At 55.2% G+C, this 15647-nt stretch overlaps 1 protein-coding gene across 14 annotated transcripts in view; it reads left to right on the top strand.

The window, feature by feature from the left end:
• Nucleotides 1–15647, top strand: part of GAS7 (growth arrest specific 7) — a 200569-nt gene that overhangs the window by 162243 nt on the left and 22679 nt on the right. For all 14 annotated transcript variants that reach the window (XM_036100095.2, XM_036100084.2, XM_036100086.2 and 11 more), the window contains 3 exons: nucleotides 3459–3512; nucleotides 10116–10205; nucleotides 13362–13477. In XM_036100095.2, coding sequence (XP_035955988.1) covers nucleotides 3459–3512; nucleotides 10116–10205; nucleotides 13362–13477 — 260 coding nt within the window. The remainder of the gene's footprint in view (nucleotides 1–3458; nucleotides 3513–10115; nucleotides 10206–13361; nucleotides 13478–15647) is intronic.

The raw sequence follows: 15647 nt of genomic DNA, 5'->3' as shown, positions 1-15647 counted from the left end.
TTGGCTGGATCTCTTTAGTTTCCATTTTGGGGGCTTTATTGAGATGTAATTCACACAGCCTACAATTCAGCCATTTAAAATGCACAGCGTGGTGGTCACAGAGCTACACAATCATCATCATAATCAGTGTTAGAGCGTTTTCATCACCCCAGAAAGAATCCCCAAAAGCCTTTGGCACCCACTAATCTACTTTCTGTCACCGTGGATTTGCCTCTTCTGGACAGTTCATATACGCGGAATCGCACCCCATGTGGTCTTTTGGGTCTGGCTTCTTGCACTTAGAACAATGTTTCAAGGTCCGTGAATGTTGCAGGTGTATTTTTTTTTTTTTTTTTTTTTTTTTTTTTTTTTTTTATTTATTTGACAGAGAGAGAATGAGAGAGAAAGCACATGAGAGGGGGGAGGGTCAGAGGGAGAAGCAGACTCCCCGCCGAGCAGGGAGCCCGATGCGGGACTCGATCCAGGGACTCCAGGATCATGACCTGAGCCGAAGGCAGTCGCTTAACCAACTGAGCCACCCAGGCGCCCCATTGTTGCAGGTGTATTAACACCATGTTCCTTTTTTATGGCCAAATAGTATTCCATCGTGGGGATTTACGATTTCATCTCATTTCTGGCTTTTAGCTTCTTTTAATCTAGATTGTATTCGCCACACATTTGGTCTTTTGTCTTAACCCATGGTGACTCTATTTGGGAAGAGACCAGCTCAGTTCAGAATGACCCACATGCTTAGTCTAATTGTTTTCTTATGCTTAGACTTGGGGCTAACATCTCTGGCAAGAATATCTATCACCTGGGGCCTCCCAGGTTAGCACCCTACCAGTGATGCTAACCGGGAGTTTGAGCTCCCGGTTAATGCGATGATCCCTTTGCAAGGGTACGTTTTCCCTTTTTAATTAGCCAGTAATTGGGGGGATGATAGTGTGAGACCATGGGCATCTCCTGTTCCTTCACAGGCTTGTCGCTCAATGCTTTGAGCATCCTTGGTGACCGTGGCCTGAATCCATTTTGACGTAGGGTTTGCAAATGGTGATTTTGTGATGCTTTATCCATTTTTATGGGCATCCTTCCAAAAAGAAATACTTCCCCCCCCCTCACTGCCTTTTGAAGTTACTCATTTGTAGTCATTATTCATAATCATGCTCAAATTGTCCCAAATTTGGCTTGTTGGAACTTCTTTCTGCAGGCGCCTGGGTCCTTTTGCGAGATCACATCGTTCTTTGCACGGTCTCTAACCTCCCAGAATAATAAGATGTTCCAGATCGACTCGGCATCTGGAACGAGCTATTTCTCCAAGGAGCCCGGTTCCTCTTAGTACGGAATAATATTTAGAAACCAACTTCTAGCTAGTAGGTAGTCTCCCTCTGATGGAGGAGTCATTCCTTTGGGGCCCTTTCATGAAGTGCTAATGGGATATGTGTGTATGATGTATGGACATATACACGTATGTATATACAGTGCGTATATATGACATATATTTATGTGGATGATGTTGGAACAATAGCCACGGGCCATTGGCAGCAAGCACAGAGCCCGAGGTGCCTGGAGGAGCCTGGGGTCACCCCCTGCCCAGCCCTGGCTGAGACTGCATCACCAGGAGGGCAGAGAGTGGGAAGGCGCTAACACTCACATGTTGAACGTCCCCTTACAATGCCATTACTCACCCTCCCCTCCTGGCCCGAGTTACGGGGAGGATGACAGCCTCTGTGTCCGGCTTCATTCCGTAGAGCCTCGGACACAGTGGTCCCCAAATCCAGGTTTGTGGATGATGGAGATCTTTCTCCACCCCTGCAGAGACACTTGGAAAACAGCCAGCCTCAAAGTGGGGAGCTGGAAGAATATAGAGAAAAGAGATATTCAGCCCGGGGCTCTAATTTCCTCCACTGACCACACCAGAGGCTCCCCTCCCACATCTCCCTCCCTGGCATGGATGAGCCTGCAAGAGAGCCCTGCACCTGTCATAGGATAGTGGCGCTTGAGCCCCTACCACGTGGACTCCGTCATCCTCCCAGGTGGCCCAGTTTGGGCAAATGCCCTGGGGTACCACTGATAGCTCGGGAGGGTCCAGGGTAGGCGAGCTGGATGCGTTGATGCTTTGGAAGTGTCTGTCAAAGCTGTGGTTGGTCACAAGCTTGAAGTCGCCCCACAGCCTGCTGGGGTTGCTATACCAGCTACCAGAAGTAGGGGAGCCTTGATGAATGACAGAACGTAGATCAGTGTGTCCCCAAGGGAGGCCCCCAGACTCTGCTTCCGAGGCGCTGCCCCCTCCCTGCCCCCTCCCCCCCCAGAGAGCTGCTGGGTCAGCTCTGGGAGGTGCAACTGGGACCCGATTTGGGGTCCTGTTTTGTGTGGTGAGCAGAGGGGGTCCTGAGGCAGGGCTGACCCCCACGCCCAGATGCTCATCCTGCCGGTGGTCCGGGGCTGTGCCAGTCCCCAATCTGGTTCCCTGAGGCTGGCTGGAGAAGCCTCTCTGACAGCCACGTCCTGAGGTTCCACCAGAGAAAGAAGGCTGTGGGTCCCAGGACAGGCCTATAATGGCCCCCGACCGTGCCTTGGGGTGAGCCTGCTTCCCCGCTCATTGAGTGGCTCAGGATGGGAGTGGCCATCACATGCCCTGCTCAGAGACCCTCTTGAATCACTAATGTAACTGCTAATAATGGGGCAACAAAGACCCAGAATTGACCCTCCTCTTTAGGGTCGCAGGCTCCTGTGACCAATGTGGTGTTTCTAGCTGGTAAGCCTTAATATTCTGTACCAGAACCATCCTGGGCCTGGGGCAAGCTGCTTAGGACCCGTGGGTTTGGAGGTATTTGGGACGGTGGTTTATTTGCTGGCAGCGGGAAGACATAAAAAGGCAATCCAAAGGCTGAATGAATGAAAGCGGAGAGGCGGCTGTGCTGAGAAATCCCTCCTGCCTCTCGGGGTTGGAGAGCAGCGCGTCTCGGAGGTGGCCAGGCGCCCCTGTGCGTGGTGCACGGATTGAAGGTTGGATACGCCGGACCCCAGGGGATTCAGATCAGAAGTCCTGTTCTGAGTCCTCGGTGCCAGGAGGTGGTGGCCTGCTTTAACTCTCCGCTCCGCCGGGCAGCTTCTGTAGGTTGAGGATGCAGGCGGCACGCAGAACGGTTTACCAGCAGAGGGCAGCTGAGGGGTTAACTCCCCAAATCAGGGACTGGGAGAAGAGGAGGGAGACCTGGTTTGGAGCAGTTCCCTTAGAGCCTGTGCTGGAGCCTTCCTCCCATTCGCCTGCAAGCCCGGCCACCACCCTAGGAGCAGCGTGGGGTCAGGGGCACTCCCGCCTGCCCTCTTCCAGAATATGGTGACGTAAGGGTTAATGGGAGCACGCGCTCGCGTCCCCGAACTACCCCAGCATGGGGGCTTTCGGGGAGCCCAAATAGAACACCGAAATGTCCAGTATGGAGAACAGCTTCGATGATGTCTCTTGCCTCTCTCCCCAGAACCTGGGATCCTCATCACCAAGCAAAAAGCACAGCAAGGAAAACACCATCACGGTAAGCGACTTACGCTGGGTGCCCACAGGTTGGGGCGAGCTGGGGCTCTTCTGCCATGCTGGGCGGTTGCCATGGCAATGTGGACCACCGAGTGCAAGCCCAGCCTGGCATCTGGGAAGTTCCAAAGCTTGGATGTTGTGGAAATTCCCCCTGCCTCCCACCCCCACCCCTGCTCCTACCCGCACCCCCTCCCTGTGCCTTCTGTTAATTTCACCTTTCACTTTTTTCCCTCCGGGTGACCGAGTGCAGGCGGGGTGGGAATGATGCAGAAGCCATGGTCACAGGGCGGGCGGTGGGGGTGGGGGGTACACATGCCTAGGCGGGCTGGAGGGGCTGGACCGTGCTTGGCACCAGCGATGTGACATGTAAATTATAGCCACAGCGGGTTGCTTTCATGCGGGGTGACTTGTGGAAGGTGTCAGAGTTAAAAACAAGAGAAAGCACCCTAAGAATAGAATTCCGGACGGGAGCAGGCAGCTCTTGCCAGCCCGCCTCCTGGGCTCTTCCAGAAGCCCACCAAGCCCCCATGGGCAAGCTGAGGAGGGTCCCCCCCAACACACACACACACACCCCAGCTCCGTGTTGGGGAAAGGGGGCAAATGCCTTGCTCCGACTGCAAGAACTAGAGACGTGCCAAGTGTGGTCCTGGATGTGCTGCTTGGTTGTGAGTGCAGGGGAGCCGGGAATGGGGGACCTGCTCCCCCAGGCTCTAGTAGGGGCAGTTCTGAGCCATTCTGACCACCCCCACGGACATGAGACAGAGAGTGGGTATGCTTCCCTGGCTTGTGCAGGCTGAAAATCCTGCTCTGGAAGAAGAGAGAGGGTTGGGTACGCAGTGACATCAGCAACAATAATTGTTTCCCCTTTGGTGTGCACTGAGTATGCACCAGTAGTGTTCCGAGTGGCTCCTTGAGCTCTCCACTCGCTGTGTGAGGTGAAGGTGACAGGACCAACTTCACGTGGTGGCTGTGAACAAGGGCTCTGGAGCCAGAGGGACTGTTAAAGCACCTACTAGCTGCACAGAAGCCCGGGGGGAGTTTCTCTGCCCCGTTGTGCCTCAGTGTCCACATCTGTACAATGGGGAGATGGTGGGTGTCTGTGCCCTGGGGGTGGGGTGAGGACTAAATGAGTCTGTATGCAGAAAGCACTTAGAACAGAGCCTGGCGCGTAGTAAGTGCTCAGTGCGCACTCATCTTCTCGACCCTGTTTACAGATGGCAAAACTGAGGCAGGCAGCTATGCCTCGCCTGGCTGGGGTGCATCAGGATTCAAGACCTGTGCTCTCCCCGCCTGTGGAGGTTGCCTGTGGAGGAACGTGGGGCCTGGGGCAGGGCGTGAGCCGGCCCCAGGGGCAGACCTCCCGGGGGCATCATCCTCATCTCCAAAGTGCCGCAAAATGCCCCAGAGGCAAAGCGGGAGCCCCCTAAAGTTCCCAGAAACGGGGGAGAAAGAGGGAGAAGAAGGGGAGGGCGGTATATTAGAATTGTAGAAGAAAAGTGAAAAGGACAAATGCAAAGTGGAAAGCACTTGGCTGATGGGGATGGTCCTGGGGGCCCCAGGGCGGGGCCCGAGTCACCTGCTGTGCCCTGGCTTTGGGCCAGAGCTTGGCACTTGGTCAGAGTCTCCTCTCCGGTTCATTGTCTGTCCCTGCTTCTCGTCTTCCCTCTGCCTTCCCACTGACCTAAATCAGAGCTTCTCAGAGCGAGCCTGCAAAGTGGAGTCGGCAGCCTTAGCCTCTGGGACACGTGTTTAAAATGCAAGTTCCTCGATGGGTTTCTTCCTAGACCGACACTTAGTTGATCTGGGGCCCACTGGGACATTTGCATTGTCACCAACACCCCCAGGGGTTTTAAATAAACACTTAAGCCTCCGGGAATTTTTGCTGGAGAAACCGAGGACAGGAGGGACTGGCCAGAGGGCACGGAGCAGGCAAGGAGCAGAGCCCTGGCCTTGAGCTGGGTCTGCCGGCTGCCCGCCCAGGGGGCCCCGGACACCCCGCACGTGTCCGGGCCGAGATGGGTGCAGGCCTGCGTGCAAGCTGCGGTTCTTTCCTGTCCACGGAGCACTCGATCCCCGCCCCCCAGCCCTGTTCCCAGCCCTCCTTCTGGGCTCTGATCCTCCAGAGCTCATAGTTTCCCAGGGAGGAGACCCTGCAGGGCCACTGGACGGGGTTGGGGGGGTGGAGGGGTGCCCAGCTCCCGGGGCACAGGCGAGTGGGGACGGGGTGAGCAATCTCCCACGTTGTCGGATCCCACCCAGCGGACGTTTGCAGGCATTCGCTCAGATGCTTGCTGGGCAACAAAGGGCGGTGGCATCCAGGTGGGGCTGAGGAGCCAGGATTGAACTTGATTCTGACATTCCAGCTTTCCCTCCCTGCGCTGGCCTGGAGCAAGCTTCGGGCAGGGCCAGCCTTGGGGTGGGTTGAAATCTAGAGGATTCCAGAGGAGATGATGACAAAGCCACACTCCTCTCCTGGAAAGAGGAATCTGGGGGACTCTAGCTTCCGCTTCCCGATGTGGCGCATCGGATGCCCTGGATCCCTGGGGGGGGCAGGGAGCTGGTGGGCTGGAGGTGAGCCTTTGGGGTCTTTTCTGCTTCCACAGACCCTGTTGCTCTGACTTCTCCTCCTCCACAGCCTCCCACATCAGCAAATTCAGAGCCAGCTGCCAGATAGGTGGGTGAAGGACCCAGCTTGGCACTGGACCAGGACTGGGGGCCCCGGGGGATGCGCTTAGGACTCCTTACGTCAGGCCCCTTGGGTGGGTCGCAGGTGTGTTCAGCAGCTGTGATGTTATGGCCAGGGCCTTAAGTGGTGGTTGCAGCCCCCTTAGAACGCCCCAGAGAGTTTCGGCGGGGGGCTGCCCCTGTGCAGGGTGGCCCTGGCAGAGCCTCAGGGAAGAGAGGGGCTTACTCTGTGTATCTGAGGGCTGGAGAAAACAGTTGGTGTCAGCGTGAAGATGTTACTGGTCGCGGACGGTGATCTCAGGAGGAGCGAGGGTGGGGGTGGCTCCCGGAACTTCTCCCAAACAGTCACTGAGAGGCATACCCCCTCTCCTGCTCCCTGTTGAGCACCTCTTCCTACCCGAGCCCCTGCCTTGGGTGGGGTGTGGAAGGTAGCGTGACGCGAGTTAACAACAGCCGGATTGCCTGACTTCAGACACGGACTCTCCCATCACACAAGCTGTGTGATCTTGCGGAACTTGCTTAACCTCTCTGTGCCTTACTTTGCTCCTCTGTAGAACGGGGATAATAATGGCAGCCACCTGGTGGGTAAAGCACTTGGGGCAATGGCTGGTACGTTATTAGCTCTTATTGGAGCAGAAGGCGGTTCCTTAGCATGTCTCCTGTGTTTTCGGGGAGGAGGATGCCTTCAAGGCTCGTGCTTTGCCCAGGAGGCTTTGGGAGGAGGACAGGCTTTGTCCTGGAGATGGTGTTAACCTGGAAAATGTCCCCCAGGGGGGCACGGGAATCCACACCTGGAGGTTTCCATGGGGAAAGCTTCCCCACTTGCTCATCTTTTCTGTTGGCTACTCTTCATGGTGGGGGGCAGTCCTGCACATGGTGGGATGCTTACCTCTACCTGCCAGGGACTATTAGCAGTGCCTCCCCCATTTTGTAACAGCCACAAATGTTTCCACATTTTGTAACAACCACAAATGTCTCCATTGGCCTTGCCAAATGCCCCTGGGTGGGGGTGGGGTGGTAAGAGAGCAAAATCGCCCCCGGGTCGACAGTCACTGAGTTCACTTCTCGGTGCTGGGAGGTCTCTCTGCACAATCTCTCATGTTCCTCTGCTTATCCTCTCTGCTGCGTGGCTCGGAGCCCCCATCACGACTCCCAGTCCCTGGGGAGCCTCCCTGGTGGCCGAGGTCCGTGTTTTTCCTCCAGAGAGCTCACCCCACCAGCAGCCCAGTCAGGTCACTGTCCTGCTAGACATTTCTGGGCCTCCCACGCCTGCAAGGCCCCCCTCCGGCCTCAGTTTAACTGCGTTCCCCTGCTGTGGGTGCATCCTCAGACCCCCGGCCCTTTTCCTCCCTGCAACCCTTTGTACCTCCCACCCCCTGTCTGCCTAACCCTCACTCTCTTATTAGCCTAAAACTCGCTCAGGTTCCTTTCCCCAAGCCCCAGGCCTTCCTGCAGTCCCAGCGTCCATGCTTACCCCCGTGGTAGATTTATCCCGAAGTCGTGCAATCACTTCTGTACTTGTTTGCCTTCCTCGAGGGACTACAAAACTGTCGAGGACAGAGATCATTCCGTCCGCCTCTGGCCTTTGGTCATTGCACCAAGAAACTCTTTCGGAGCACTCCTCGGGGGCCTGTGCTTGCCAGGGAATAGGGAAAAAGCAGGGAAAGGGTCTCCTTCCCCTCCTGGAGCAGACGGTCTGGCCAATTAAACGGTCATGAGAAGTGTAATTACAAATGTTATGTGTGCAAAGTGCTGGAAAGATCTAGCATCGCGAGGGGCACGCGAGAAATGTTTGCATGCATTCAGTGGACGAGCAAGCGTTCCTCTGAATAGCAGTGCGGTTGAGGTTTGAGCTCTGCTGTCAGCCCAGCCCGGATTCAGAGTCTAAGCTTCTGTGATCTTTCGTTTCCTCCTGTAAAATGAGGCCCATGGTACCCAGCTCGTGGGGCTGCTGGGATGATGACGTGGGAATGTGTGCAAGGCTCCTGGTGGGGTGCCTGAGGGAAGGGCTCCTCAGGGATTCCCAGTGGTTACAACTGCCTCCCCACCAGGGGGCTGGCGGGCGTGTAGTTCTCGGGCTGCCCACAGGGGTGCAGAGCTCGGAGGAGCACTGGGGAAATCCCTGTGGGCCCGCTGGGAGCAGACATCCCCAAACCAGAGTTGGTGGAGGCAGAGGGCAGGCACCCTGGGGCCCCTGGCCAGTCCATCCAAGGAGCCGTGTCCCCTACAAAGTGGTAGATGCAATGACAGGGATGAGTCCTTATCCTCCCCATCCCCCTCACCTCTACCCCCTGGTCTTTCCTACCCCTCCCTACTTCCCTCTGGAGTGGGCATCTCGGCCCTTCCTTCCACCAGGTGTGTGTATCCCGGAGGAGGGGGCTCCTGTCCTTGGCTGGGACTTCTCCCATGCTGTCCTTCCAGGACTGCAAGCGAGGCCCGGGCCCCTGGCAGCCGGGGCGGGATGGGAGCCGATGCGTGTGCTACATATACTCAGCCACCCGTGAGCCCCTGGACCCCGAGGTCAAGGCTGGGGGCCCCTGGGCCTGACTCAGCTTTGCCTTACACGGTGCTGTCATTGACGTTGTCCTCACTATTATTCCCATTAACTTTGAATTATGTGCCAACATTGAAACATGGAGACGCCTCACACACTCATCCCGATTTTCAGCCTCTCTTGGGTCGTGTCACCTGATGGACGACCCACTGGACTCCTGCTGGCTTGCCAACAGCTAGCAGGAGCCAAGAGGAATCTGCTCGTTGCACAGATCTCCGCAGACCCCACCCCTTGCCAAAGCGGAGGCCGGTCGCCCCCACCCCAAACCACAGTTTCCGTGCAGGCGGGATCTCACCTGTTTGCACGGCTGCCTCGCATTAGAGTTTGAGGCCTCTGTCCAGAACCCCAGGGTTTTCTGCACAGTTCCTGCCTCGAACATCAGGCGGCTCCGCGGTGAGGCTTACAAAGCACTCCAACGAACAGGCTCCCCAGGAGCAGATCCTGGGCTTGAAGCAACACCAGCAAGAGCAGTGGTAAAACCATTTCCACCTGGCGGGGAAAGCTGGGACACCGCGGACATGCTTGGGCAGGAAAGTCTGAGACAGGCCCCAGGAGTGTCTGCACTGCCCTCTCCTGGGCGAGGGCCAGCCCCAGGAACACACCCTGCGTGATCGCTCTCAACTCTCTTTGTAGAATACATATGGTGATTAAAACGCACACGGTAACCTCTCAGCCGAGTACTTCCTTTCTCTGGAAGGAGGTGAGGTTATCAGCTTCCAGAAGTATTCTGTAGATAAATAACCAAATGTGTACATATTTTCTCCTCTTCTCTTCCTCTCTTTCTACACAAATGGAAGCATACTAGAAATACTATTCTACATCTTGTTTTTTTTCTTCCCCACTTAATAATAGGACCTGGTGCACCTTCCATATTAACACATAAGAACTTTCTCCCAGTGTCTTCTGCTGCCCATGCAAATGCCAGAGATGCCCCCCCCCCCCCCCCCCGGCCTGTGCTCTGTTTAACCACTCCCCTGCTCATGGACAGTGGGGTTGTGTTTTTGCTGGGTCTGAAAGACCGTGTGCGTGCGTCATTGCATGCACACGCAGATAACATCCGTAGGGCATGCTTTTTGAATTGCAGTCACTGGTTTGGGGGCTCAGGTCATGTGCGATTTTGATGGATCCTGTTACACTGCCGTTCGGAGTGTTGGGACTGGTTCCAGCCCCTCGGGGGTAGGCGTGAGTACTGTTGCCCCTCATTTGAAATGCGGGCCCCTGGAGCATCCCAGGACTTCAGTGCGCATCCTGTCAAGCTGACGCTAACGGGAGACCTCGGTAATGCTGTGTTCCAGGGGCAGAGCCCTCCCAGCTGCTCCCAACCCCCCAGACAAGGTGTTTCCTTTCTTGTTCTGTGCCCTGCAGATAAACTGCGTGACGTTCCCACACCCAGACACGATGCCAGAGCAGCAGCTATTGAAACCGACCGAGTGGAGCTATTGTGACTATTTCTGGGTAAGTGTGCCTCAGTTTCCCCCACCGTGTGACCATCCCCCACCACGCCCTCCCCCCTGAGGATCAGGAGTGGACACCCAGAAGGGGCATGAAGGGTCTGGAGCTCAAAAAAGAGGGTCCTCTCCAGTTGAAACCTGGTGGTAGATTTAGGATCCAAGGCAGGAATTTAAGACCCTCTTTGGAATCCAGATCATTCCCTAAATCTCAGAGGATCAACAGGATTTTCATTCAGGGCAACACGGAAACCCCGGACAGGATGCAGATGAGCACAAGGGTCACTTCTTGGCTGCTCGGTAAGGGCAAGAGCCTAAAGTGGAGGTGCCTGGGCAGGCTCAGTCGGTTAAGACTCAGGTCTCTATCTCAGGCTCGTGAGTTCAAGCCTCGCATTGGATTCCAGGCTGGGGGTGGAGCCTACTTAAAAAAAAAAACAAAAACGGATAAGATGGTACATTTTATCTTATGTGTATTTTCCCACAATTAAATAAGTATCTTTTGACAAATGCACACAGCCCACCTGCTCACTCTAGGAATAGCCCTTGGCGTGGGCATTTAAAGTCAGCAATGACTTTCAAAGTGAGATCACCTCATTCTGTATTCACATAGTGCTGATGGTTGCTCAACCTTGTGAACATATTAAAAACCACTGACTTGTACACTTCAGGAGTATTCAGGAGTAAAACAACAACAACTTTTGCAGGGACCCCGAGGAACAATAAATAAACAGAATAAAAGCTGTTTGTTTCCCCACCATGCAGAATGGATTGCTACCCATTTTTAGATTTGCTAGCCAAGCACCAGACAGAAGTGCTGTGTCCTGTTGACAAGTCACTTGCGTTCTCGAAGATACCCGGCGATTCCTATTGGCCCTGCTGGTGTTTCTTCCTGGTCTCGGGGGGATATGTGCAGGGAGCAAACATCGTGAGGAAGGTTCTCTCGGGCGGCAGGGGTCAGAGTGTACGAGACCCTGTGGGCCCTGTGAGCACGCTGGGGTTCCCTCTGTTTGCAGTAGGAAGCTGTTGGGATAGGATGTGATGTGGTTCAGAAGCATCGTGCGGGGAGGGCTGTGAGTGGGCGGGGGTGGACATCAGCAGCAGGTGCAGGAGTTAAAGAAGGATGGTGGCAGCCACAGAGATGAGGAGAAGTGGCTGAGATTACAGACGTCATTCCTAAAGAGGGGTGCAGGAAGCAGAGCATTCAGGGGAGACTACCTGGCGCCCTGGGAATGCACACCCCAGGAGCTGGAGGTCAGGGTACATGGCGTTTCACGAGGGGGCATTGGGAAGCCTTGGGGCCCTGCCACTGGTTCGCATCCAAGAGAGCGCACCCTTGTCCTCATTCAGGCTCTGCCGGGATCTGCTACTTACTCTGGGTTTTATTTTCCCGACTACCACTTTTTCCTCTAACAGAAATCTCCCTGCTGGCACAGTCATTCAAGCCCACCGTTTCTGGCTGGTTTTCCCGAGTGTGGACACATCACTCGGCACACCCATCCATTGTGGGAGGCAGATTGGGGCTCTGTATTTTGGGGGATTTTTCTTTTGCTTTAACCAAGGTGTAGCATTTACCTGATGAAGTGCACAGATCTTAAAAACACTTGGAGAAGCTTTTAATTGGCCAGAGCAGCCGTGCCATGACTTGGTGCGTCCCGTGGGATAGTGATCTCCCTGTCACAAGAGGTATTAGCAGTGTGGCCCAGCGGGCTTTTTGTCAGGACAGCCGAGGAAAGGGGATCCCATGTTGGGGTGCGGGGAATTGGCGGCGGATGTCCATAAACTTTTCAAATGCTTGATGATAGGAAGTGGGGTTCTTTCTAGACATCACCCGCCCCTTTCTGAAATTTCCAAAATTCCCTTTTCCTAAACATCTGCTCTGGAAGGGTTCTTAGAGATGCAACTCAGTCCTATTGCAAAGGGGGGATCTGGGGGGACACAGCCTAGGATTGGAAAGGCCTGACTGTGTCACCCAGGGCTGAGCCGAGACAAGGACTAGGTCTTTTGGACCCTGGGACAGGGTCCTCACCGATGCACCTGTCTGAAATCAAAAGATGCATTTTTAACCCCTTCCATTAAGTACCAAAGCATCTGACTCTGGATTCTTGGTGGGGAAGGGCTGTAATGGGGGAGAACATGGCTTTAGGTGGGGTACCAGCCTGGGGCTGAGAAGTCTCTGAGAGCCATGTGGGCAGATGCCGGGACGAATGTCCTGCAGGGAAGGCTGAGCCTAGGGGCTGCCAGGCAAGAAAGAGGTATTCAGGTGTCCTTGAGGAAATGCAGGCAAAACGAAAACATTTAATTTTGAAATTTTGAGAGTATTTGCTTGCAAAATGGATCTGGTACTGAGCTCCCATTTCATTGACTTGGCCATCTTCCCCAAGTCCTGATTTATTTAAAAGTTGACTAGTAGTAGATACCGCTTACTGAACATTTAGGGTCTGGCCAGCACTGTGCTAAGCCGTTTCCAGAGGCCCCTTATCCTGAAATGACCACAGGAGGTGGGTGCCAGTATTCCCCAGCTTCACAGATGAAGCAGCTCAGGCTTGGACCAAGTGGAGAGCTTGCCCGAGACTTCCCAGCTGGGATGTCAACCCTGGCACCCTGCCCTTTTCCAGAACTCGGGCCTCCCTTCAGTCCGGTCTCTCCGGAAGCCCCCGTGATCTTGTGTGAGTGTGTGTGAGAGGCTACCGCGGCCTGGCTGGTGCGGGGGGCTGACGGGAGACAGGAGGGCTTACGGCTAGGGTCACCTGCCCCCAAGGCCACAGACTGTGTCAGGCCACCAGGACTCTCCCCGGAGCTTCCAGCCAGCCTCAGCAGCTACCTGGTTGGAAGTAGGAGGTGTTGGGCATCGGCAGCCTATACTCCTGGCCACTTGCCCTTTTTCCTTTTCTTTCCCAGATTGGGAGAATTGAGGGCCGTGGACGTTGTGGGGGGGCGGGGGGGGGCATCAGCGGCTGCAGGGCTCAAGCGTCAGCACACATGTGAAGGTGGGGGGCAGCCAGAGAGACACGAGGTGGGACAGTGGCCACAGCCTTGCTCTTGGGCTGAGGTCCGCTCACCAGGGGCACCCGGGTCCCTTCGGGGGCCGCCTTCCCCACGCTCCATTCCCTGTGGCTCTGGGCACCCCGTCTCCTAATCTCTCGCGCTTCTGTGTCCCTTCTAGGCTGATAAGAAGGACCCCCAAGGCAACGGCACGGTGGCTGGGTTTGAGCTCCTGCTTCAGAAGCAACTGAAGGGCAAGCAGATGCAGAAGGAAATGTCAGAATTCATCCGGGAGAGGTGAGGCCTGGGCCCCTCCCAGCTCCTGCGGCCGCGGACAACCCCCCCCTTGGCCCCTGAGCCTGAGGTCGGGGAGCGGCCGGGATGAGCACTGGGCCTGGTTAGCGCCACGGGGAATGTGAGGCTGGGGGGCACCAGCTGTGGTTCTCGGGACAGATCTAACCTGCAGATGTGTTGCTTTGAGCTCTGTGGTACGTTTAAGGTTTGGTAGATTTTCCATTAAAAGCTGGCTCTCTGGCTTGTCTTGAGAAGGCCGAAAGTCTGGCAGGAAAGGCTCACAGAACAATGGGCCGGAGCCAAGTGGCAGCCACCCCGTAGAGGTAGCATGAGGTCTGGTTTGTCACAGTCTCCACCACTCCCTGCTGTCTCCCCACATAGACTGCTTAGCTCCTTGACTTACCTGCATGGCCCTCATTGGAAGCCCTGTCCCCATCATAACAAAAGAGGACAATGTCGCCTTGTAATTCATCTTTGAACCCAAACCGTGTCCCGGACCTGGTGCCCCCATCCCTGTGTTCAGGGAGCTCGGTGAGATGGGAGAGTCAGGTGAGGTCACTGTGACAGGTGCAGGGATTATGATAGCGGTTTTGCTGAGGGATGGTTTGTCTGAGCGAAAACGAGGAAACCGTAAATTCAGCCTGATGGAAACAGGAAAAAGTAGAAGGAGAAGTTCCTTCTCTACCTTCCTGCCTCTCAGTCCCTCCAAGTTCTGAGACCCTATAAAGCACACACCTACCTGCACACACACATACACGCAACTTCCACCTGGGGTTTCCAGGGCACGCTGGAAATATTTACAGTAAATGCCAATATATTTATTTATTTTTTTTATTTTTTTATTGTTATGTTAATCCCCATACATTACATCATTAGTTTTAGATGTAGTGTTCCATGATTCATTGTTTGTGCATAACACCCAATGCTCCATGCAGAACGTGCCCTCCTCAATACCCATCACCAGGCTAACCCATCCTCCCAACCCCTCCCCTCTAGAACCCTAATGCCAATATATTTAAAAAATTTTTTTGGGCGCCTGGGTGGCTCAGTTGGTTAAGCGACTGCCTTCAGCTCAGGTCATGATCCTGGAGTCCCGGGATCGAGTCCCACATCGGGCTCCCTGCTCAGCAGGGAGTCTGCTTCTCCCTCTGACCCTCCCCCTCTCATGCTTTCTCTGTGTCTCATTCTTTCTCTCTCAAATAAATAAATAAAATCTTTAAAAAAAAAAAAAATTTTTTTTTAAGGATAACCATAATGTAGTAATAATTCTTTGGCATTTTAAAGCACCTCCTCTTTTCCTTCGGAGATCTGTTTTCTATTTGTATAATCAGATCTCTATCTTGCGAGCCATTACGCTGGTAGGGAATGGAGAGGATGCGTAGCTCAGGTGCGCGCTAATAGCCGTATAAAGCAGGTGGATAGGAAAAATGGCCATAGAGTCAGAGTTTGAACACACGTACGGTGTTGTCCTTTCGTAAAAATGTCGTGTTAGCAGATGAACGGGATCTGCCACCTGAGAACACACTGGCCTTCCGTGGGCAATGCAGACTTGTCTCGGCAGGTCTTTCCGAGCCGGGAGAGGCGAGAGCAGAGGTGGAGCGTGCTGGGGCCGGGCCGTTCGCCGGGGCCCCCGTGTAGGGCAGCTGGGCAGGGCTCGGAGGGGATGCCGTGCTCTCTCCAGAGACAGGCCGGCCATGTGCCTGGCATGTGCGGTTGGCATCGAGGAGCTTTGGAGGTGTGAAGCTAGGAGCGCTTGGACCTGCTTTCGAGAGAGACGTGTTGGCCGCGGGCTGGGGGCTGCACACCGGCCGCCCACGTCACCCTGGGGAGGGCAGAGCGATGGCAAGGGGGTGACGGAGGGACCCGGCCAGAGGTGGTGGTGAGGGCAGACCCGTGAGAGAGGGAACGTGGCCGTGGGTCTCTCAGGGCAAAGCAGAAGATAAATCTTACTCAGAATGATGCCAGGGGGCTCAGTCGGGCCCCCCCGTTCCATATCACTGCACCCATGGGCCATCAGCTTCCCAGCGGCCGGGAACAGATGCTGCAGGTCCCGGAGTGTCTCGGGGGCCTTCCCGTTTGCCGAGTGATGGGCCCGGGGCTTCGAAGTGGTGGCCCTGGGTGTCCCAGCACGCCCCAGAGGACCAGTCAGGCGGTGAGCGTTGCCTTTGACAAC

This window comes from Halichoerus grypus, chromosome 2 (assembly GCF_964656455.1).
Source record: "Halichoerus grypus chromosome 2, mHalGry1.hap1.1, whole genome shotgun sequence".
Classification (NCBI taxonomy): domain Eukaryota; kingdom Metazoa; phylum Chordata; class Mammalia; order Carnivora; family Phocidae; genus Halichoerus; species Halichoerus grypus.
Note: the sequence above shows the minus strand (reverse complement) of the source record. Positions and strands in the feature narration are given on the sequence as shown.